The 17,383-nt window shown below is 42.7% G+C and overlaps 2 protein-coding genes across 2 annotated transcripts; one reads left to right on the top strand and one right to left on the bottom strand.

Moving 5' to 3' along the window:
• Window positions 1-1,982: 1,982 nt before the first annotated feature.
• On the bottom strand, window positions 1,983-5,249 carry tma7 (translation machinery associated 7 homolog). The gene is made up of 4 exons (XM_070959803.1): window positions 5,144-5,249; window positions 4,734-4,789; window positions 4,165-4,252; window positions 1,983-2,543 (listed from the first exon to the last, which is right to left on the bottom strand). The coding sequence occupies exons 1-4, from the start codon at window positions 5,157-5,159 to the stop codon at window positions 2,509-2,511; spliced, it is 195 nt and encodes a 64-aa protein (XP_070815904.1). The 5' UTR covers window positions 5,160-5,249; the 3' UTR covers window positions 1,983-2,508.
• Window positions 5,250-5,269: 20 nt separating this feature from the next.
• ccdc51 (coiled-coil domain containing 51) lies at window positions 5,270-10,456 on the top strand. The gene is made up of 7 exons (XM_070959802.1): window positions 5,270-5,376; window positions 6,284-6,376; window positions 6,483-6,693; window positions 6,815-6,952; window positions 7,165-7,329; window positions 7,747-7,953; window positions 8,490-10,456. Exons 2-7 carry the CDS (start codon window positions 6,372-6,374, stop codon window positions 9,105-9,107), a joined length of 1,344 nt encoding a protein of 447 aa, XP_070815903.1. The 5' UTR covers window positions 5,270-5,376; window positions 6,284-6,371; the 3' UTR covers window positions 9,108-10,456.
• Window positions 10,457-17,383: the final 6,927 nt, after the last annotated feature.

Here is a 17,383-nt window from a genome sequence, read left to right as displayed (position 1 = left end):
CTGACCTGGAGAGATCAAACTGAATTCAGTGTTTGGCTAAACTAAATAGGATGCTAAGCTATCACAAGTCAAGACTAGCTAGCGAGCCAGAGGGCTATTGAACTTTAGCTGGTGGTAGCCAACCATCTGGCAAAGCAAACTACGCCTGTATTTTCCAAATGCACTTAAGTGTGTATAACCAACTGTATTTCATTCAGCAACATACTGTTAAGCTGCAGTCTACATCTGCTCCAGCACTACAGAGTGACTCGTGGTTCTTTACCTGCTGTTGTCAACTGATTTCGTCCCACAACTTTTGGAAGAAACCATTACCGCAGGTAACGGGTGTCTGACTTCTTGACGTATGATATAATTAAAATATGTTTGATCCAAAATACAACCAAACAGAAAAGAGAATAATACAGTAATAAAGAAATTACATAAAAATACCAAAAAAAAAAAAAAAAAAAATCCAGATATCAAAAAATGTGCTGGCCCACGTGCCCCCCCCGCCCCCAGCTTGAATGGGCATGATGCGTCTGATGGCTAGCATGGTTAGCTAAAGTAAGTTCATTGTAGAAAAGCTCAACTCCACAAAATTACAAATCAACAATCATGAAACAACTGCAATAAAAAAAGTAAAAAAAATATTAGCCCAACAAGGGCATTTGAACTAACTATAGATAAAATGTGGCCGTAAATATTTGCTTAATCACATATCTGACAAACATGTCAGTTCTGCAGCTAGTGTACCATTAGCAGTTGCTACTAGCAACAGAACAGCCAATAGAAACCCTCTGCTGATGGCAGCACGGTCATGTCTCTGTGAGGTTATCCTTTACCACTAAACTTTGTGGCTACCAGATGTAGAGTGCCATTAATTAACATTACTGGCACCAACAAAAGGATGCAGACTTAACCTGAACCCCAGCGAACTCAACTTATCTCCAACTGTCCAGTCTCACTAGACCATTTAAGACAGGCAGACATAACGGCCTGTTTTAACAGCACAGGTGTGATTAACAATATAAAAGCTGGGCATTCCTCTTAGATGAACCAGTCCCACGGTCCTGGCATTGTACATGCTGGCTCACTGGCAGACTTAATGGAAGTGAGCCAACAACATTAGTTTCACTTGTGGTTTTACTGTTAAGACGGTTTCAGCTTGGGAGAGGCTGTTTTGAGCTGCATGGTGGAGACAGGTTCCTTCTTGCATCTCCAACTGCTACCTGCCCATAATTTTGTTGTTTCTCTTAATTTAGGAACACAAACAGAGACAAAACAAACAAACAAAAAAACTCTCATTATTTGTACTCAGCAGCAGGCGAAGTTCTTTCCTCCTCTCCTTGGCCTGATAAGACCCACCCTTTTGATGTTCAATTGGACAAATGGCAACCATGTGATTGTGGCATAAAACCAAAATCTTGAGTGGACCTTATTACATATCCCTCCACTGAGATGACACCGATTTCAATGTACTCAAAGAATCATGTGCTTCAGTGAAGACTACAGATCTCAGTCATGTTGTTGCATTAGTAACGTCTTCATCACTTGAAGCTACTGTGTTACACTCAGAGGTACTTCTAATATTTAGACCAGCCTCACACAATCTTAAATTGTAAACAGCCTCCAAAATGACCATAAAATGGAGTCAAGGCCTCTCTAAAAATAAACTTCATTGAGGTAGGAATTTTTGCAGGACTGCTGTGGTAACTGAAAGCATGCAACATTTACACACATTAAATATGTTGGGTGTTTTATGTGCGTAAATGCATTTAAATGTTTCTTGTGAAGACAGCTTTTGTTTGTTTGTTTCTAGAAATGATTTCATCCTGGTCATCTTTTACTCACACTTAAGCTGTTTTGACACATAAGGCTGACGCAAACAGCTGACCTAACAAGGCCTGAAATGGTTCATAACTTGGGAAAACAAAACTTACTTTTCTTGGTTGAGATTCTTGTTTGGTTTCTTTCCAACCAACCAATAATTAAAATAACAAGCAGTAATTACAAAAACTTTATTAGTATCTCCCTCTTTACAATACAACAGAAATCAGAAGAAAGAAGAATTTGGGGTGAGTTGTGTCTCCGATCGTTGAAGTCTCATATGGGCACAAAACAAATAATGTGGAAATAGGATTTTCTTTTTCACACTTTCCTTTTCTGAAGCTGCAGACCTTCATTTCTAAACTGGATTTGAAAATTCTGGTCAGTGTGCATGACTGAGTGACCATTTCTCAACACAAATATCACAGTGTGAAACCTGTAATTTCTTGTTATTAGGAGTTATTATGTGTGCACCTGGTCTGCCTGGCAACAGATTTTCCCATCCTTGAAATCATCAAAATTATTAAAATTCATTTTCTGTACATTTTCACTGGTGGAGGGGGTCAACACCAGGGCAGGTTTTGAGTTTGATGAGGTTCATGTTAAACAGAGCAAAACAAACTATAGACTTCTCAGTGAGTATACACAGATCGCAGATGGAGGAAGCGAGGCCGGGGAGCGAACACACACCATCGTCTGATTTTACTTCTTGCCCGATTTCTTGATGCCACTGCTGCCTGGAGAAAATAAAAAAAAGACAGTATGAAAATCTCTAATCTGAATTAATAGTCTCAGTGGTCCAAACTGTCAAAATTTTACACATATTTCTGTACATTTCAAAGAGTTGTTCATGTGTTTGTGACTCAAAGACAGACTCTAAAGTTTGGTTTCATCGTGACTTCCTGCCTTAAGGCAGAAGATGAAAAATAATAAGTGGAATCGAGGGGCACAAACGTGACTTTTGCCTCTCGGCCTGTTTAAACGAGGGCTGAGCTCATAGCGAAGTGAGTGAAACAGATTTTAGGATGTATTTCACTGGGGTCAATGACGACAATGCCCATATCCATAAGTGCAAATCAAGTTATCAAACACCTGCTGAAGAAGCAGACCGTGAATTTGCAGAAATATGACGTCTTCAGCCACTCTGCAGTAACCTGCCGCCGCTTATTAATCCACACCCAGTTTGCATTGCACATCCATACTTTATGTTAAAGCAGGGATGGGCAACCTGTTCCACAAAGGGCCGCTGTGGCTGCAGGTCTTCTTTCCAACCAAGCAAGAGCTCACAGTTTGACCAATCAGCTGTCTGAAGAGTGAGATCAGTTGATTGAATGAGTCAAGTCTGGTGTGCTGCTGCTTGGTTGGAAAGAAGACCTGCAGCCACAGCGGCCCTTTGTGGAACAGGTTGCCCACCCCTGTGTTAAAGTATTGACAGCGAACTCGCACTATCCTCCAAAGCTGAAGAAATTGTTGACAAACATGACATCCATTTTATGGAACTGGTTTGAGTTTCTCTGTCTGTATATGTTTCCCTGCGATCGACTGGCGACCAGTTCAGGGTGCACCCCGCCTCTTGCCTGTTGACAGCTGGGATAAGCTCCAGCCCCCCCGCAACCCCGAAAAGGGATAGTCGGGTATAGAAAATGGATGGATGGATGGACGGTTTGAATTTGAGTTTGAGTTGAGTGTAAAAGTCACAAGAAGTGTAGATTAAGATGGTCGGTGCTAACTGAGACAAGGAAACACAAGAAATTTTTACAATCACTTGAAAAGGCACCATCCCAGCAACAAAACCTTTATTTCAATGAAAGCTTCGAGGCATGCTAACTTGTATTATTTTGTTTTGTTTTATTTCTCATGTTAATAAACTATATTCTCAACTAATGAACTCTCATGTTTCATATATATTTTGCCATATGGTCCAGCCCTACTCTCTATGACAGTGAATGACGGAAAAGAAACGTGTCAAATGCACAGCAGGAGTCTCCTATTCAGCAACGAGACAAGGAGAAACAGAAGTTGGTGTGGCTTTGGTGTGACTCACATTCTGTAAATATGAGCGCAGGCCATGGCTCTATGTTAGAAAGTGACGCTGTTACTGTGGACAACGAGACTGACGTTCAGTGCGATTGTGTATGATGCATCCATTGAGCGTTGTGGGAGCAAAGGGCAAAACCCAACACTAAACTACAAATCAAGATCTACACCATGGTTATCTAAAGCAGTACACCTTGCATCAAGTATAAACCTAAACACAGCTCAAATCCTTCACATGCGTATGCGGCATGTTGAGTATTGTATTGAGACAGAGGGGTCACATACATGTCATACACACCGTGGCTGTTTTTCTGGTCTTACCTAGAGGTCCTTTTCCTGAAGCTTTGGCCTTCATCACCTCCAAGGCCTTCTGTTCTTCCTTTTGCCTCTGCTTGAAAGCCACATCATCCTGCAGACACCCAGACAGTTTCAATCCATTGACTACACTGTTTACATGACATCACTTCTGACTTATGTCTGTCTTCAGTTTGAATGCAACTAACATTTATTTCTGATGATGAAGTTAGTGTTACAGGTTCCCAGAGCCAAAAACAGCAAACACAACCACAGAAAAAGAAACATTTTCCTTTAAAACAGATCCCAGCAGACTTCTGAAGACATCACGTTGGGCTTTGGGGAACAGCAATGAGAATTTTTCATTATTTTCTGACTATCAGCTAACTAAATGATTGGAAATCACAAAGATTAATACCACTAGGTTTTCACATGCAAGGTATTTTCCTTATAAATAACGATATAATACTTTGCATTAAAGAAATGCTATGTTACATGTGGAAGAAAGTAAAAATAATCATTATGCTAACCGATAATAATAAAAATAATAATCATAAAGCCTGATACAGTCCGAGAAGAGAGAAGTACACCCTTACGTCATCCAGTTCCTTGGACTGTTTCTTGGGCGCCTTCAGCGGTTTCTTTTTGCCTCCTGAGGACAGTAAATGAATAAATAGTACATTATGTGTGCATTAAGTTATCTTTTCCTTAGAAGACAATTTATTCGCCGAATGCCCCAGACGACTCAGCCATGGTCTAAAACCATTGTGTCGCTTATGTCTACATTTCGTGACAAAAACAAATCAAACAAAATATTTATGTGGCGGATTTTGAATGCAGTTTGGCGAAATAAGACGACATAACAGGCTCGCGCTCTCTTTAGCAGCCATTAGCTAGCTAATCCACGCAGCCAAACACGCTACGTTGACTTTTGTAATTATGTTAAAAATCATCTTTCATAACAAGCGGAAATTTCAGCTGACCATCAGTAGAAACGATTTCTCACCTTCTCTTCCAGACATGTTTAAATCTGGTCTGAAGGAAAGAAATAAATGTGATTGTGATGTGAATACAGCCGGCTGGCGTCTCAATCCGCGCTGGTAGGACCCCCAGTGAACTCTGAACCGGAAATAGAATGACCGTTCCGTGCCTGAGCGAAAATTCACCCTGTTCCTAGCTGCTTCATGTGACATCAGGATGCTAACTAGTTTTATGCTTTGACAGCACCGAAGAAAACAGGTATATTATTTTTCATACATTGTTATATTAGTGGACCTGTCACGGAATATCACAGACCAGCAACGTGGAGCTAACGTGGAGTTGTGAATGAAGTAGGGCAGGGGGCAGACCAGTCAGCTAACCTTGTACGAAAATTGTAATGTGTCTTAAATAATACTACTGACGTTAGGCCCTGTAAACTTCATCCTCCTTCAGTCTCTCCGCTTATTCACTTGATGTATTAATCAGTGTTGTTTGTTAGTCGTTTGTTTATAATGAGGACAGTTCACATCGTGTGTTGGGAAATCATTCATCATACTGTGACATATATACAGGGTGCATATTAGTCGTACATGTTTTCCCTCAGGTTGTAAATTTAGCAGTGTGTTTAAGAAGTTAGCCAGATGTGGAATTTACGTGTCTATATTTTACTTTCATTGTGAATACAAATGTCAATCAGAGTAAGATTAAGGGTCTTGTCCATTGCCTTCATGATGGCATCTCTGGATTAAGAGTTAAAAAAAGAGGTTCAAGACACAATACTTCGCATTCAACAGTGAAAATAAATAATTTCTCAGTGATCTGTTGTCATTAATTCATGTAGTGATGTTTTAAATGTTCACATGAGCCTCGAAAATATCTAATTTTCATGAATTGAATTAGAAACATAAGGTTCATTTGGGTGTATTAAGCCCCATATCTTGCTCAATTTAAACATGACATAACATAACATGACCTCCTTTCACACAGATTGTACACAGATTGTATCAGAAATATTTTAAGAGGCTTGACCCAGTACAGCACTCAGATCCCTTTCACACAGCAGCACAGCACTATGCAAACGTCTAAATGACATTAAACCTTGAACCTTGACCCTCCTTGAATCTTGATGCATATAAATCTTTTTCTTTTTTAACCGTTCTCCCAGGTGCCTGTTCCAGTGTTGGCTCTGTAGCTGCACTGAAAGTGAAGCTCTGACAGTTTTCAAGCTGCACGTCTGACTGCTGCCCTTCTCAATGAGGTACGTCTGCGCATCGTAGACCAAAGGGGAGACCTGAGCTTTTTTGCTGTTTCTGCAGAAAAATACAGCGCTGAACATGTTGATTCACAGTATCTTTGCATGTCAGGTACAAAGGAGCTCAGATCTTTCTCTGGGCTCGTGGCTCTTGCTGTGTGTCCCGCATCTCTGTGCCTGGATCTCTGCATGGCAGAATCACTTTGGTCCGAACGTACAGCACTCACCATCAGCCTGGCTCCCCACCACCCACTAACCCCGGCCCTCCTGATGGGAAGGGTGGAGCCGAGGTGGTGAAGGAGCGTGCCCTCGCTGCCTTACAGGTACAGGAAATCCCTCTTCTGACTCTCTTTAACTACTTTACGGCTATAGATATCTCTGCCAACATGCTGGCGACCAACTTAAAACACGGCCCTCTGTCTTTCTTTTCTCTTCCTCCTCCAGAATGCAGGTGAGGTGGGGCGGCACTTGGGTCAGAGGTTGGCTCAGACAGCCACCGCCTCAGTCAACTACTGGTGGGAGAGGTACGAGGAGTTTGTCGGACTCAACGAGGTCCGCATCGCCCAGACCAAGGTCACTGAGGTCAGCAGACAGTAAGGCGCAGGAAACCTTGGAAATCCAGGGTGTTGTGTCTACATGTTGATAGTCAGCCAAAACAGCCAGTAATCTGCAGATTCTGAGTTTCCCATGGCTCTTTGCTGCCCTGCGTTCTAGATGAACTCCAAGAAATCACAGAGGACAAATGATGTATAATGAGAAAGATCCAGGGTGTCAGACATGTGTGTTTCTTCCAGGCTGAGGCAGCGTTCATGGTGGCCAGAGGGATGGTGCGTGAGGCTCATGTTAGCCTGGAGGCCCTGCAGGTCAGGCTGAAGGAGGTCAGAGACCGGCTGGACAGAGTCTCCAGGGAGGAGGCTCACTACCTGGAGCTCGCCACACTCGAGCACAAACTGCTGCAGGTCAGCAGGTCAATGCAACATAGATGCACATAATTTGAGGTCAGAAGAAGAAGTGAAAGAACTTTTATTCTCTAGAATGATATCTAGAGTTAGTCACAGCGACACGTTGCCTACCATCAGGTTCAGACTGATCATTGGGAGTGCTGTGAAAATTCCCAGTGGGCTGTCCAGCTGATTGTTGTCAGGCCAGTGTTAAAAATGCAAAATCGGGCAGCTTACAGTCAATCCTTCCCGAGCTGATTCTGTTTTAAAAACTAATAAATGACAGCACAAGACCTGTAAACGCTTTAACCTCCAATCACTCAGACCTACCGGAGCTGACGAACAGAAGTCTGTTCAAAGCTCTGAGGAAATGTCAGGCCAGCAATCCAAATGATGAACACAATGAACCGCTCTCATGCTCTCTCCTGACTGCAGGAGGAGCGTCGACTCCGGACGGCGTATGAGAACGCAGAAGGTTCAGAGAGGGAGAAGTTCGCCTTGTTCTCAGCGAGCGTCAGAGAGAGCCACGAGAAGGAGAGGACGAGAGCGGAACGCACCAAGAACTGGTCCCTCATCGGCTCGGTGCTCGGAGCCCTGATCGGGGTCGTGGGGTCAACATACATTAACCGCGTCCGCCTGCAGGTGAGGGCGGGTGATGATCGCTGTTGGATTTATTTAGTTATAGACTGGATTCATATTTTAGCACTTTTCATATAATGTCATCATCACATCAAAGTTTGAAATTGTCCAATATTTTGTTCAAAGATCAAACACCTGCAAAACTACCGAAATTCCCCTCAGCCTCAGCTGTGCTTTGTATTTTGTGCTAATCAACCAATGTTAGCATGCTAACACCCTATACTAAGACTGTGAACATGGTAAACAACATACCTGCTAAACATCAGCATGTTAGCATTGTGAGCATGTTAGCATGATGACATTCAGATTTTGCTCAAGCTGCTCTCAAGCACAGTTTCAGAGAGCTGTTAGCATGATTATAGGCTCTCAGTCTACTTAATTTTTTCTGTTTACTGCAAATGACACATTCTTTATTCCAAAGATTTTCCAGATGAACATGCTTTTGTGTCTTGTGCTGTATAATTTGATGTGTATGAACACATCAGCCAGAGCACTGATGTTTGTTGGAGCTGACACATCTTCACCTCTCTCATCTGTAGGAGCTGAAGAGTCTGCTGCTGGAGGCCCAGAAGGGTCCAGAGAGCCTGCAGGAAGCCCTCAGAGTCCAGGCTGGAAACCATCGGTCCCAGCAGGACGAGCTCCGAACCCTCATCGACAGCCTCAGACTCACTCTGAATGACAGCGTCGCACAGGCGGAGATCATCCTTCAGAACAAGCCAGGTTCAACCACACACTCGCCCACGGTGCCTCTTTCAGCCTTAAAAGACCTTCGTCTTAGCAGCCAAAAGACAGAGTCCCTCCTGGACTCCCTCCCGCCACAACTGGGACAACTGGAGCAGGGACTCGGTAGAGTTGAGGGCGAACTGTTTGAGGTGAAGAAGCTGCTGGAAACCAGACCACAGGTTGGACCACAGGCTGGTCTGCCACAGGTGGCAGAGCCAGAGAGACCAGAGAGACCAGAGAGACCAGAGAGATCAGAGAGATCAGAGAGACGGGACCAGTGGGAGTCTGAGGTGGTGGTGAGGCATCTGGAGGAGACCCAGAGGACGCTGGGTGAAAGAATAAGGACCAACACTCTTTATAACGCTGTGTTTACCTACACTGCCACGGCCATCACCGTCTCTGCCGTGTACCTGCTGCTCAGAGGAACTGGTTAGACCATATGATACCTCAGTTTGAATATATTCAAATGCACTGTTAAACCCTGTCACAGTAGACAAAAAACACACTAACACTCTCTAACGTGGCTTTTGTCTTCAATGGGAACTGGTACGACAACATTCATTCCCAGGTCAGCTGATGCAGTAATCACAGGTCTTTCTGGGCTCCAGCTCCGATCAGCAGTGCTGGAAACGTGACTCCTGGGTGGAGACTCTTTTCCAGGGCGATGTTATGACACGTGTTGAAGTTTTGAGTCACTGGGAGTAATAATCTAAATCAGTTATGTCAGAATCCGACGTTAACTTGGTTGGAAGTGTTTCAGTGATTAACTGGCTACAAGTGTCAATTCGGGCTTATTTTCTGCTGCTGCTGCTGCTTTAAAGGGCACTGCTGAATCAGACTGTGACTTTGGTTCCTTCTAAGTGTTTTTAATTCTGTGTCTCAAGAGGAGTCTGCTCATAATTCTCGGTCAGTGACTTGAATGAGTGTCCAGATGTGTTTCTTTCGCTGTCGTCATTTCATTGACTACAGCCGCCCTGTTAGATATTTCTGAGCTTCTAATTTGCATCAGGAACGCATCTTTCCTGATAGGAATCCAGAGTTTCTGTCATTGCTGAATTTGGGGAATGTTCTTCTGACAACCACTTCCAAATGAACACCGGTGACATACAGCATGTGGACAAGTTAGTCCCAGTGCCAAGTGAGTTTTTAGCTTTGGTAGCTTGATTCAGCCTCGCCATCAGCGGCCTGATCAGTAGATGATCGGCTTCTGATCTTCTGACCCCACCTCTGGGATTCATTTCCACTCTGCTTCAATCTAATACTCAGACTCACATTCACTTAGCTGCGCTTAATTCACTGTTTTTTGTTTCCAGACATGTACGGAGAGCCCATGATATGTTAATTTAGATTTAATTGATGGTGTATCTCATTCATGGGACATTGAAATGAGCACAAGCTCAGTATAAACGCCTGAAGGAGCAATAAAGACAAACAATGAACCGCAGCTTTTCATCAGTGTAAGAAAACATTTGTCACGTGAACTGACAAAATGAAAGTGACCAATTAAAACGTCTTGAAGCAGCCTCGCAGAGCTCTGAGATGGCCTTTACCTTCCTTTAATTGCTGCAGTCCTCACTGGTCTTTGGATGAGTGAAGTAAAATTACCAAACGCTAACTATATGTAGAAAAATGTTAATGGAGTTCTGCATTGTCTGTCGGCTGCACTGGAAATCCTTTTTAATCTACAGTACTTGAACGTTGTTTCCGGTACCTGTCACATTGTTGACACTTTGCACTGAGCTGGATGAAGATCACTGTGCATTAAACTGTTTGTTCTGCTGAGTGTTGTGTTTGTTCCTGTTTATTATTGTACAGGATTGCAAATTTAAGGTTGCAACTAACGATTGCTTTCATTATCGATTCGTCTGCTGAATGTTTTGCTGATTAATCATTTAGTCGAGAAAATGTCAGAAAATAGTTAAAAAAAAAAAAAAAGCCAGACACAAAAACATGAATCCTGTTAAATGCTTGGTATATCTAAACAAGAGGAAAAACAGGAAGTCTTCACATTTCAGAGGCTGTAACCAGCAGATTTTTTTTGCCATTTTTACATGAAAAGTGACATGAATGATAACCATTTATCAGATTTATTCTCAGTGAATCATTGCGTTGAGGTATTAAGGTGCAGTTTTAATCCTCTAATGCTCTAATGCGTGTTAATCCTTCATATTTACGGCGCTTTGGATAAGAGCGTCTGCCTAAATGACTAATTGTAAATCACAGCTCTACCTGATGAGGTGATGACTTGCAGACTTTTGTGTAAAGTCCACCAGCTACCAGCAGGGGGCAGCAGCTGAATCTGTGACCTGAGATGAAGCCTGCTCGACTCTGTCACCACCACCACCTCACCTTCATCGCACTGCTTCACTCTCCTCAGTCTCATATACACACACACACACACACACACACATATATATGATATAGGATATAGATCCTTATATAATCTTATATATTATATAAAATTTGATAAGGATCAATTGGCACAAGGATAAAAAATCAGTACACTTATGTGATACATGCAGTGCTCATGTATTAACATAATAAAGGATGGGATATAAAAATCAATGCAGATGTGTGCAGGTAGGCAGGATGTGGACAGACTGAAACCAGAAGAGTGGGGGCTGTTAGCAGTACATTAATTCAGGTGTCTGCATACTTTTAGCCATGTATTGGTTGTATCATGTCTCTCCAGCGTTGCTCTGTCCTGGTAAATCCGCTGCAGCAGGTGTTGAATCTTTACTTAGCACAATGACGGCTACAAAACCACACACACGCTCTCACTTTCTCGCACGCACACATGCTCCACATTCTTAACCACTGGCTGATAGTGACCCCGGTGATCTGGAAACCTTATTCTTTGATTAAGCTCCTTATAGCTGAATAAATAGTCTGTGCAGAGAAAGATTACATAGAGGAAAAGCTCACCAATGAGGCTGGAACACAACAATGCGCCGCACACAGTGCAGTAATTGTTGAATATGTTGTACATGTATCTGGTGTTTTGTAACAGAGTGGGAGCTCCAGAGTATTTGGATCTGCGGTCTCTTGGCAGATGACAGTTAAAACAAACACACAGTGATATACAACACTGAACAACAGGACGAGGCTCATAATACTCAATTACACTGCTTCCTCCGGTGCAGATATGTGGAGCTTGAGGCCTGTTGGTCTGTGATCAGCTGTTACAGCTTGTTTAAAGAGGAACTCCTCTTGAAAAACTGGAGGTGTACAGTTAAAGAGAAGCGAGGTTACCAGAGCTGCTCCCCGCCTCCCCGCCTCCCCCCTGATGTAGGTCATTTTTTTCCACTCCTCCAGGTAAACACTGTTGGTCAGGACATTAGTGACCTTCTGCACTGAAACACTCGCCGACTGAAATGGTTTTAAAACAGAGATAATTTCATTTAACAGTAAAATGTCTCCTAAAAACTACTGCAGATCATTAACATCCATCTGGATGAAGAAGAGTGTCGCAGAGGTCCTGTCACTCATACTGAAGATATCAGAGCAAGGGTCTTTAGGGTCTAAACATGGAGTGCAATAAATCAAGCAGGGCGCAACACGTCAGCTCATGATTCTTCAACCCTTTCCTTGTTGAAAGCCACAACTGCTCAGACTGAAAACATTAATGTGTGACTATCTCTGCGAAACATGATGGTCTTATAAGTCAGGCCTTTTTCCATGGCCGACTGGAGCATAATGGCATGTTGGCTTCCTTCCTCTGAAGTCAGATGATAAACACGCACCTGCAGTCACGCCGTTTTATCCCCCATGCTACTCCCAGACAACACCTTTTGTCCTGAGTTTCTCTTTTGAATGGTGACTCACTGATCACATCTAGATGAACAAAAAATAAACGATTTCTCTCAATAGTACATGAAAATCCACTGCAGCCTTTCATCTATTTTATATGTCTGCGCCATAGCTTCTTAGTTATCAGTATTAAAGGAACAAAAACAGCAACAGCAACAGCAAAATTAAAGGAACCTTTCCACTGCCTGTTAATTAGTTCATCTACAAGCTAAAGCAAACCTAGCAGGGTTTTGGTTTTCCATCTTGGATCATAAGATGTGTGAGCGGAGTTGCCAGATGTTCCTTAGCTTAGCCAGTGCTGGTGTTATGCCAACCAGCCCTGTGATGGCTGACAGGTTTGTTTGTTGCTTACTTTCACCTACACTTCCAACCGTGGCTAAGTTCATCATGGTGAGGTTGGCTGCCAAGGTGAACTCAGTTTGTGTCTTTCAATCAGGAGAGAAGTGTTTATTATGGATGATGATGAAGTAATAATTACATCTTATCACACAGTTTTTGGTGTTCGGACTCTACAGGGAGGTTTTATAATCGAGGGGCATCGCCCTGAGCAAGATAAGACGGAGTCCAGACACAAGTGATGGCGGCTGATGAGGATGATGAAATGATGAAGCTGCAATGACTGGGAGGTGGAGGGATGCACATAACAGCATCATGAAAGAACCAATGCAGAGAGAGAATCTGATGATAGGCTCACAATGAAAGCGTGTCGCTGTGCTACTGGATTGATGCAGTGATCAGCTGAAATCTGAATTGACATCCAAAGACAATGACAGCAAGGAAATGATGAGTGAGCATGCATCAAAGGAGTGAACGCAGGACGCTTTGAGAAAGAAGCTGCAGGCCTATGCATGCAAAAGAACTGTCTTTAATGGGGACATTGTCGTGTCCTTGTCTTCATGTGTGTTATGGATAGATTGTGTGTTATAGATAGTGCGGACACATCAGCACTGGAGGAACAAACAGCTGCAAACCAGATGTGTCAGCACTGGCAGAAAGCATTGTTCCATACATACCACTTTAAATACAGCACATAGGACCAAAGCTGTGATTTGTGCTTCTTTTGCTTTTCGTCATCTATCATTATGTTGCGATGCATTCAGTGTCTCGCTTGAGATGTTTTGTAAGCGTCTGTGCTGCCAAGTGTTTATAAATGTGAACTTTCTGTACCGTTTTGAAGGCTTAGATCTTTGCCTTTGCCTCTGAAAGACGGAGTGATCGCCACGATTGGAACGGGGCCCGACGTATCCACAAGCGAGATTTGGGAGATGTGTGTTAGAAATATTACACAAGAATCCAGAACTCTCCAAAAACCTCTGTTTGGGAAAAAAAAGCCTTTTGGGAGCTTCCCGTTTCTATGAGGAAATGAGTCCAATCGGTCAAGCTGATCGAGTTCAGAAGTTCTTCTTGAATGTTGACATGCTGTTTTGATTTGTTGTTAGGGTGTTTCGCTGTCTTTACGCCAAGAGTGAGAGGTCTGCGTGAGTTCGACGGTGGTCTTTCTCCCAGAAAAATAACTGATCTGATTCAGAACTCAGTGGAATATTATGAGGTCATTTTTGAGTACATTTAGGTGTAAAGTGCATGGATTTACTTGACCAGATGTGTGTGAGCGCTCCAAAATAAGAAATGTGTCACTGTGTTTAAACGCTGTTCCTGTGAAAGAGGCCCTTAGTTTGCATGTTGTGTCATTTCATGCATGCATTCCTAACTTTATGGAAACTGGAATTTGGTGTCGTTATTAAAATAAATATATGTGCAGTAATGCATATTCACTAGATTGCGTTTTTAAGACATTAACTGCATTAGCCCACATTATTTTTGAAGGTATACCAACTGAGTATAATACAATTTTTCCACTGATTGATCACCAACTATGTTTAGAGGAGCATTTGTCTGTGGGTTGTGTAATGGAGCTGCAAAGAGAGTGAGGCCATGCAGTTATGAAACTACAACAAACATTTCATGACCTTTTCACCTCAATATGCTGCACTGTGCATCAAGACCTAAATAAAAAAAAAGCTGGTTGTGGGTTTTAAAGAATGATGTTGTGGTGCGTTCAGGCTTCCTGTGCTGTAGGCAGACTGTAGACAAGTGTAGGCAAGTAAACTGGGCAAAACCTGCGTGTGAACATTATAGCACCTCTGGAAACAGCTGCATCAAACATCCTGATGCCTTCAGTGTGCAGCAGAACAGCTCATGAGTTGTCTGAACAGGTTCGAAGGCAAAAGTGCTTACAGCTGCTCCACACAGCTTGTCAGTTTCAGAAAGTTAGAAAAAATTGACGATCGCCCGCAATTTTGGGGTCAGGAAGTTGAGGAGGGAGGGGGTTTCAGATGATGTTAGATAATCCGAGAAGCCAGTTCTCCTCTTTGAGTCCTGTGTACACCAGCACAGCCTCCGTCCAGTGAATGTAAACGAGAGCACACACATTTTCATACTGAGTTTGCATGTTTCCCTGTAGGTCCTCACTGGCTGCTCTGGTTTCCTCCCACAGACTGAAAACAAGAAGATTAAGTTAATTAGCACCTCTAAAGGACCTGCAGGTGTGAATGTTTGTGTGAACGGTTGTGTTTCTGTCCCAGAGATTGACTGGTGGTCTGTCCAGTTTGTACCCCACCTCTCGCCCAGTGCCTCTAATAATAGCTGATGCCTAGATACTTCTCATATTGTTTATTTATTTCCTACATAAATACAGTCTTCACTGGAGATGATTTGCATCCCTGACTGTCATCTCATCAACACCAGGAAACCATGCTTAATTTAATATGCAGCGTGCAAATTTGAATGAGGGAGAGAAAGGAGGGAACTAGAAACAAATGTAGGTTGAAGGAAGAGGAAGCAGGAAAAGCATGAAGGAGCTGAGAGTAAAAGACTGTGGGAGGGGTAGATAGAGGACAGGAGGGCAGAGGCAGTTAGCACATCTCCTCACATGACAGCGGAATCCAGGTCATCCACTTCACCACACTGTGCTATGTGTGTGTGTGTGTGTGTGTGTGTGCGCGCGCACTCATAGGCTGTCATTCATTTGTCAAGTTGGTTCACTTTATTGTCTGCTCTAAGCCAGTGCTCATTTTTTTACAGGCCCTTCTCACCTCAGCTCACGGTTTTTATAGGTCAGGTTTTGACAATACTATTTCTCACACACACTTACCATAATAATGTATCAAATGGCAAAGTGAAAACAATGTGACAAAGACTCTGCAGCTCCTCTCGACTTCACGGCGCTTCATTGTGAGTTTCAGCTTATTGTTTAGCTTTCTCGCATACATCTTTACTGTTTTGGGTCACTGTCGTCGCTCTCATAGTGTCAGTTTTCAGAGAAAAAGCTGTAAAAATCCGCTGTGCACTACCTGCTCAGCACCAAACAGCACACAGACACAGTTGGTGACTGGCTGAGATTGCAGACTGCAGCATTTAGCTGCAAAATTTAGCCATTTGTGATGGCAAGATCATCGCAGCTTTAGCGGCCCCAGTGTAAAGAAGAGATAGCTATTGAAAGAATATGAGCACGGCCAGAGAGAGCCGAGGTGTGTGCTGTATTTAATGACACTCTGATGATCTATGCGGGTAAAAATCAACTTAGAAAGGACAATTACTAAACAAAAAGAAGCCGTGAAAAAGATGTGACCCACTTCCACTGAGCACTGATCTCTTCCAGACTCTGTGAGCTTCTTCAGGGCTGCTGGTCAGACGGCTGATTTCCCAGAGGGACAGTCCTGAACTCCGAGTCCTCGGCGGTCTGGTGGAAGTCAGAGTGTGTAAAAATGGTGCAATGTGAGTTTTGCTTTTAGCTGATTCAGCTGTGGGTGAAATGTCAGAGCGTCCTTTGACACACCACCAGTAAAAAGTTCACATCACCATTCAGTGACATGATTTGGCAAAAAATAAAATGATCCCAAATATCTTTGTTTTTATAACACCAACAGCACCAATGTGGCACAAACATTTTATAGCCTGATTGTGGCTTAACTTTCACCTGCATTGCCTCTTTATCTTTGTGGATCAAAACAACCCATTGATAACTGACTCTGGGAAAGTTTAAGGCGGTTGGACGGTAAATGCGTGTGGGGTTTTTCCCACAAACGTGTTCGTTCACTTCACTAACATATGAACGGCGTAATGTTGTGACATATGCTCATATTATTGTTGACTGTGACTTTATTGCAGGATGTGACTTCTGCTCGGTCGTGTCATGTGACCCTATTTACTGTCACATAGGGTGGTTACTGGACCCAGTTGACATGTCGTGCAAACACAGTATTTGAACACACACGCCCATGTTTATCATGTGTAAGATGAGGCAGAATCTTATTATCGGCTGGTACGTTTCCAGAAGAAGCTGCACAGAATGAACCTCTTTCTTTCTTTAGCTGAAGGTGTGAAAGCTTCTGGAGTAATATTGAACTTTACATCAACCAGTTTCTATCGTTCTACTTTGGGTTTCTTCGCTGCCTCTAATGAATGTCACCAATGAATCATTTATTACAAACACTGTCACGTCCTCCAGGCGCTGGATGAATTTATTACTGTTGTGTTATGGAGATTAAAGCAGGTCATTAACAGATTTCTCATCAGTCCAGTGAAAGGCAGATGAAGAGGTAATAATAATACAGTGGATATTAAATTAAACCTTGCTCGTGGAGCTGATGGTTGATCACAGGACATTTGTGAAATGACTGCTCAGCCTTTATGTTTAAGTAAAGATCAACTCAAACATGTTAACTATGACTATTTCTAAAGGGTCAGTCAGTAATTTTTGACAATATAGATTTCAGGTTTATTCACATTTATAACTGAAGAATTTCACTCATACAACCCCGATACCACAAACTGTACTTAGGATTAACAAAGTATCACAATCTGTTTACGTATGTTTTATACATCTTCCTAACTATTTTGT

Source organism: Chaetodon trifascialis, chromosome 3 (assembly GCF_039877785.1).
Source record: "Chaetodon trifascialis isolate fChaTrf1 chromosome 3, fChaTrf1.hap1, whole genome shotgun sequence".
NCBI classification, from domain to species: domain Eukaryota; kingdom Metazoa; phylum Chordata; class Actinopteri; order Chaetodontiformes; family Chaetodontidae; genus Chaetodon; species Chaetodon trifascialis.
The sequence above is the reverse complement of the archived record's forward strand: the minus strand, read 5'-3'. Positions and strand labels throughout refer to the sequence as shown.

What these genes read in the sequence shown, in the direction of transcription:
- ccdc51 (XM_070959802.1), top strand. An exon ending in TCGAGCACAAACTGCTGCAG is followed by an intron (nt 7,330 to 7,746) that starts GTCAGCAGGTCA and finishes TCCTGACTGCAG; the next exon opens with GAGGAGCGTCGACTCCGGAC. An exon ending in TTAACCGCGTCCGCCTGCAG is followed by an intron (nt 7,954 to 8,489) that starts GTGAGGGCGGGT and finishes TCTCATCTGTAG; the next exon opens with GAGCTGAAGAGTCTGCTGCT.
- tma7 (XM_070959803.1), bottom strand. An exon ending in AGTCCAAGGAACTGGATGAC is followed by an intron (nt 4,253 to 4,733) that starts GTAAGGGTGTAC and finishes GGGTGTCTGCAG; the next exon opens with GATGATGTGGCTTTCAAGCA. An exon ending in TTCAGGAAAAGGACCTCTAG is followed by an intron (nt 2,544 to 4,164) that starts GTAAGACCAGAA and finishes TATTTTCTCCAG; the next exon opens with GCAGCAGTGGCATCAAGAAA.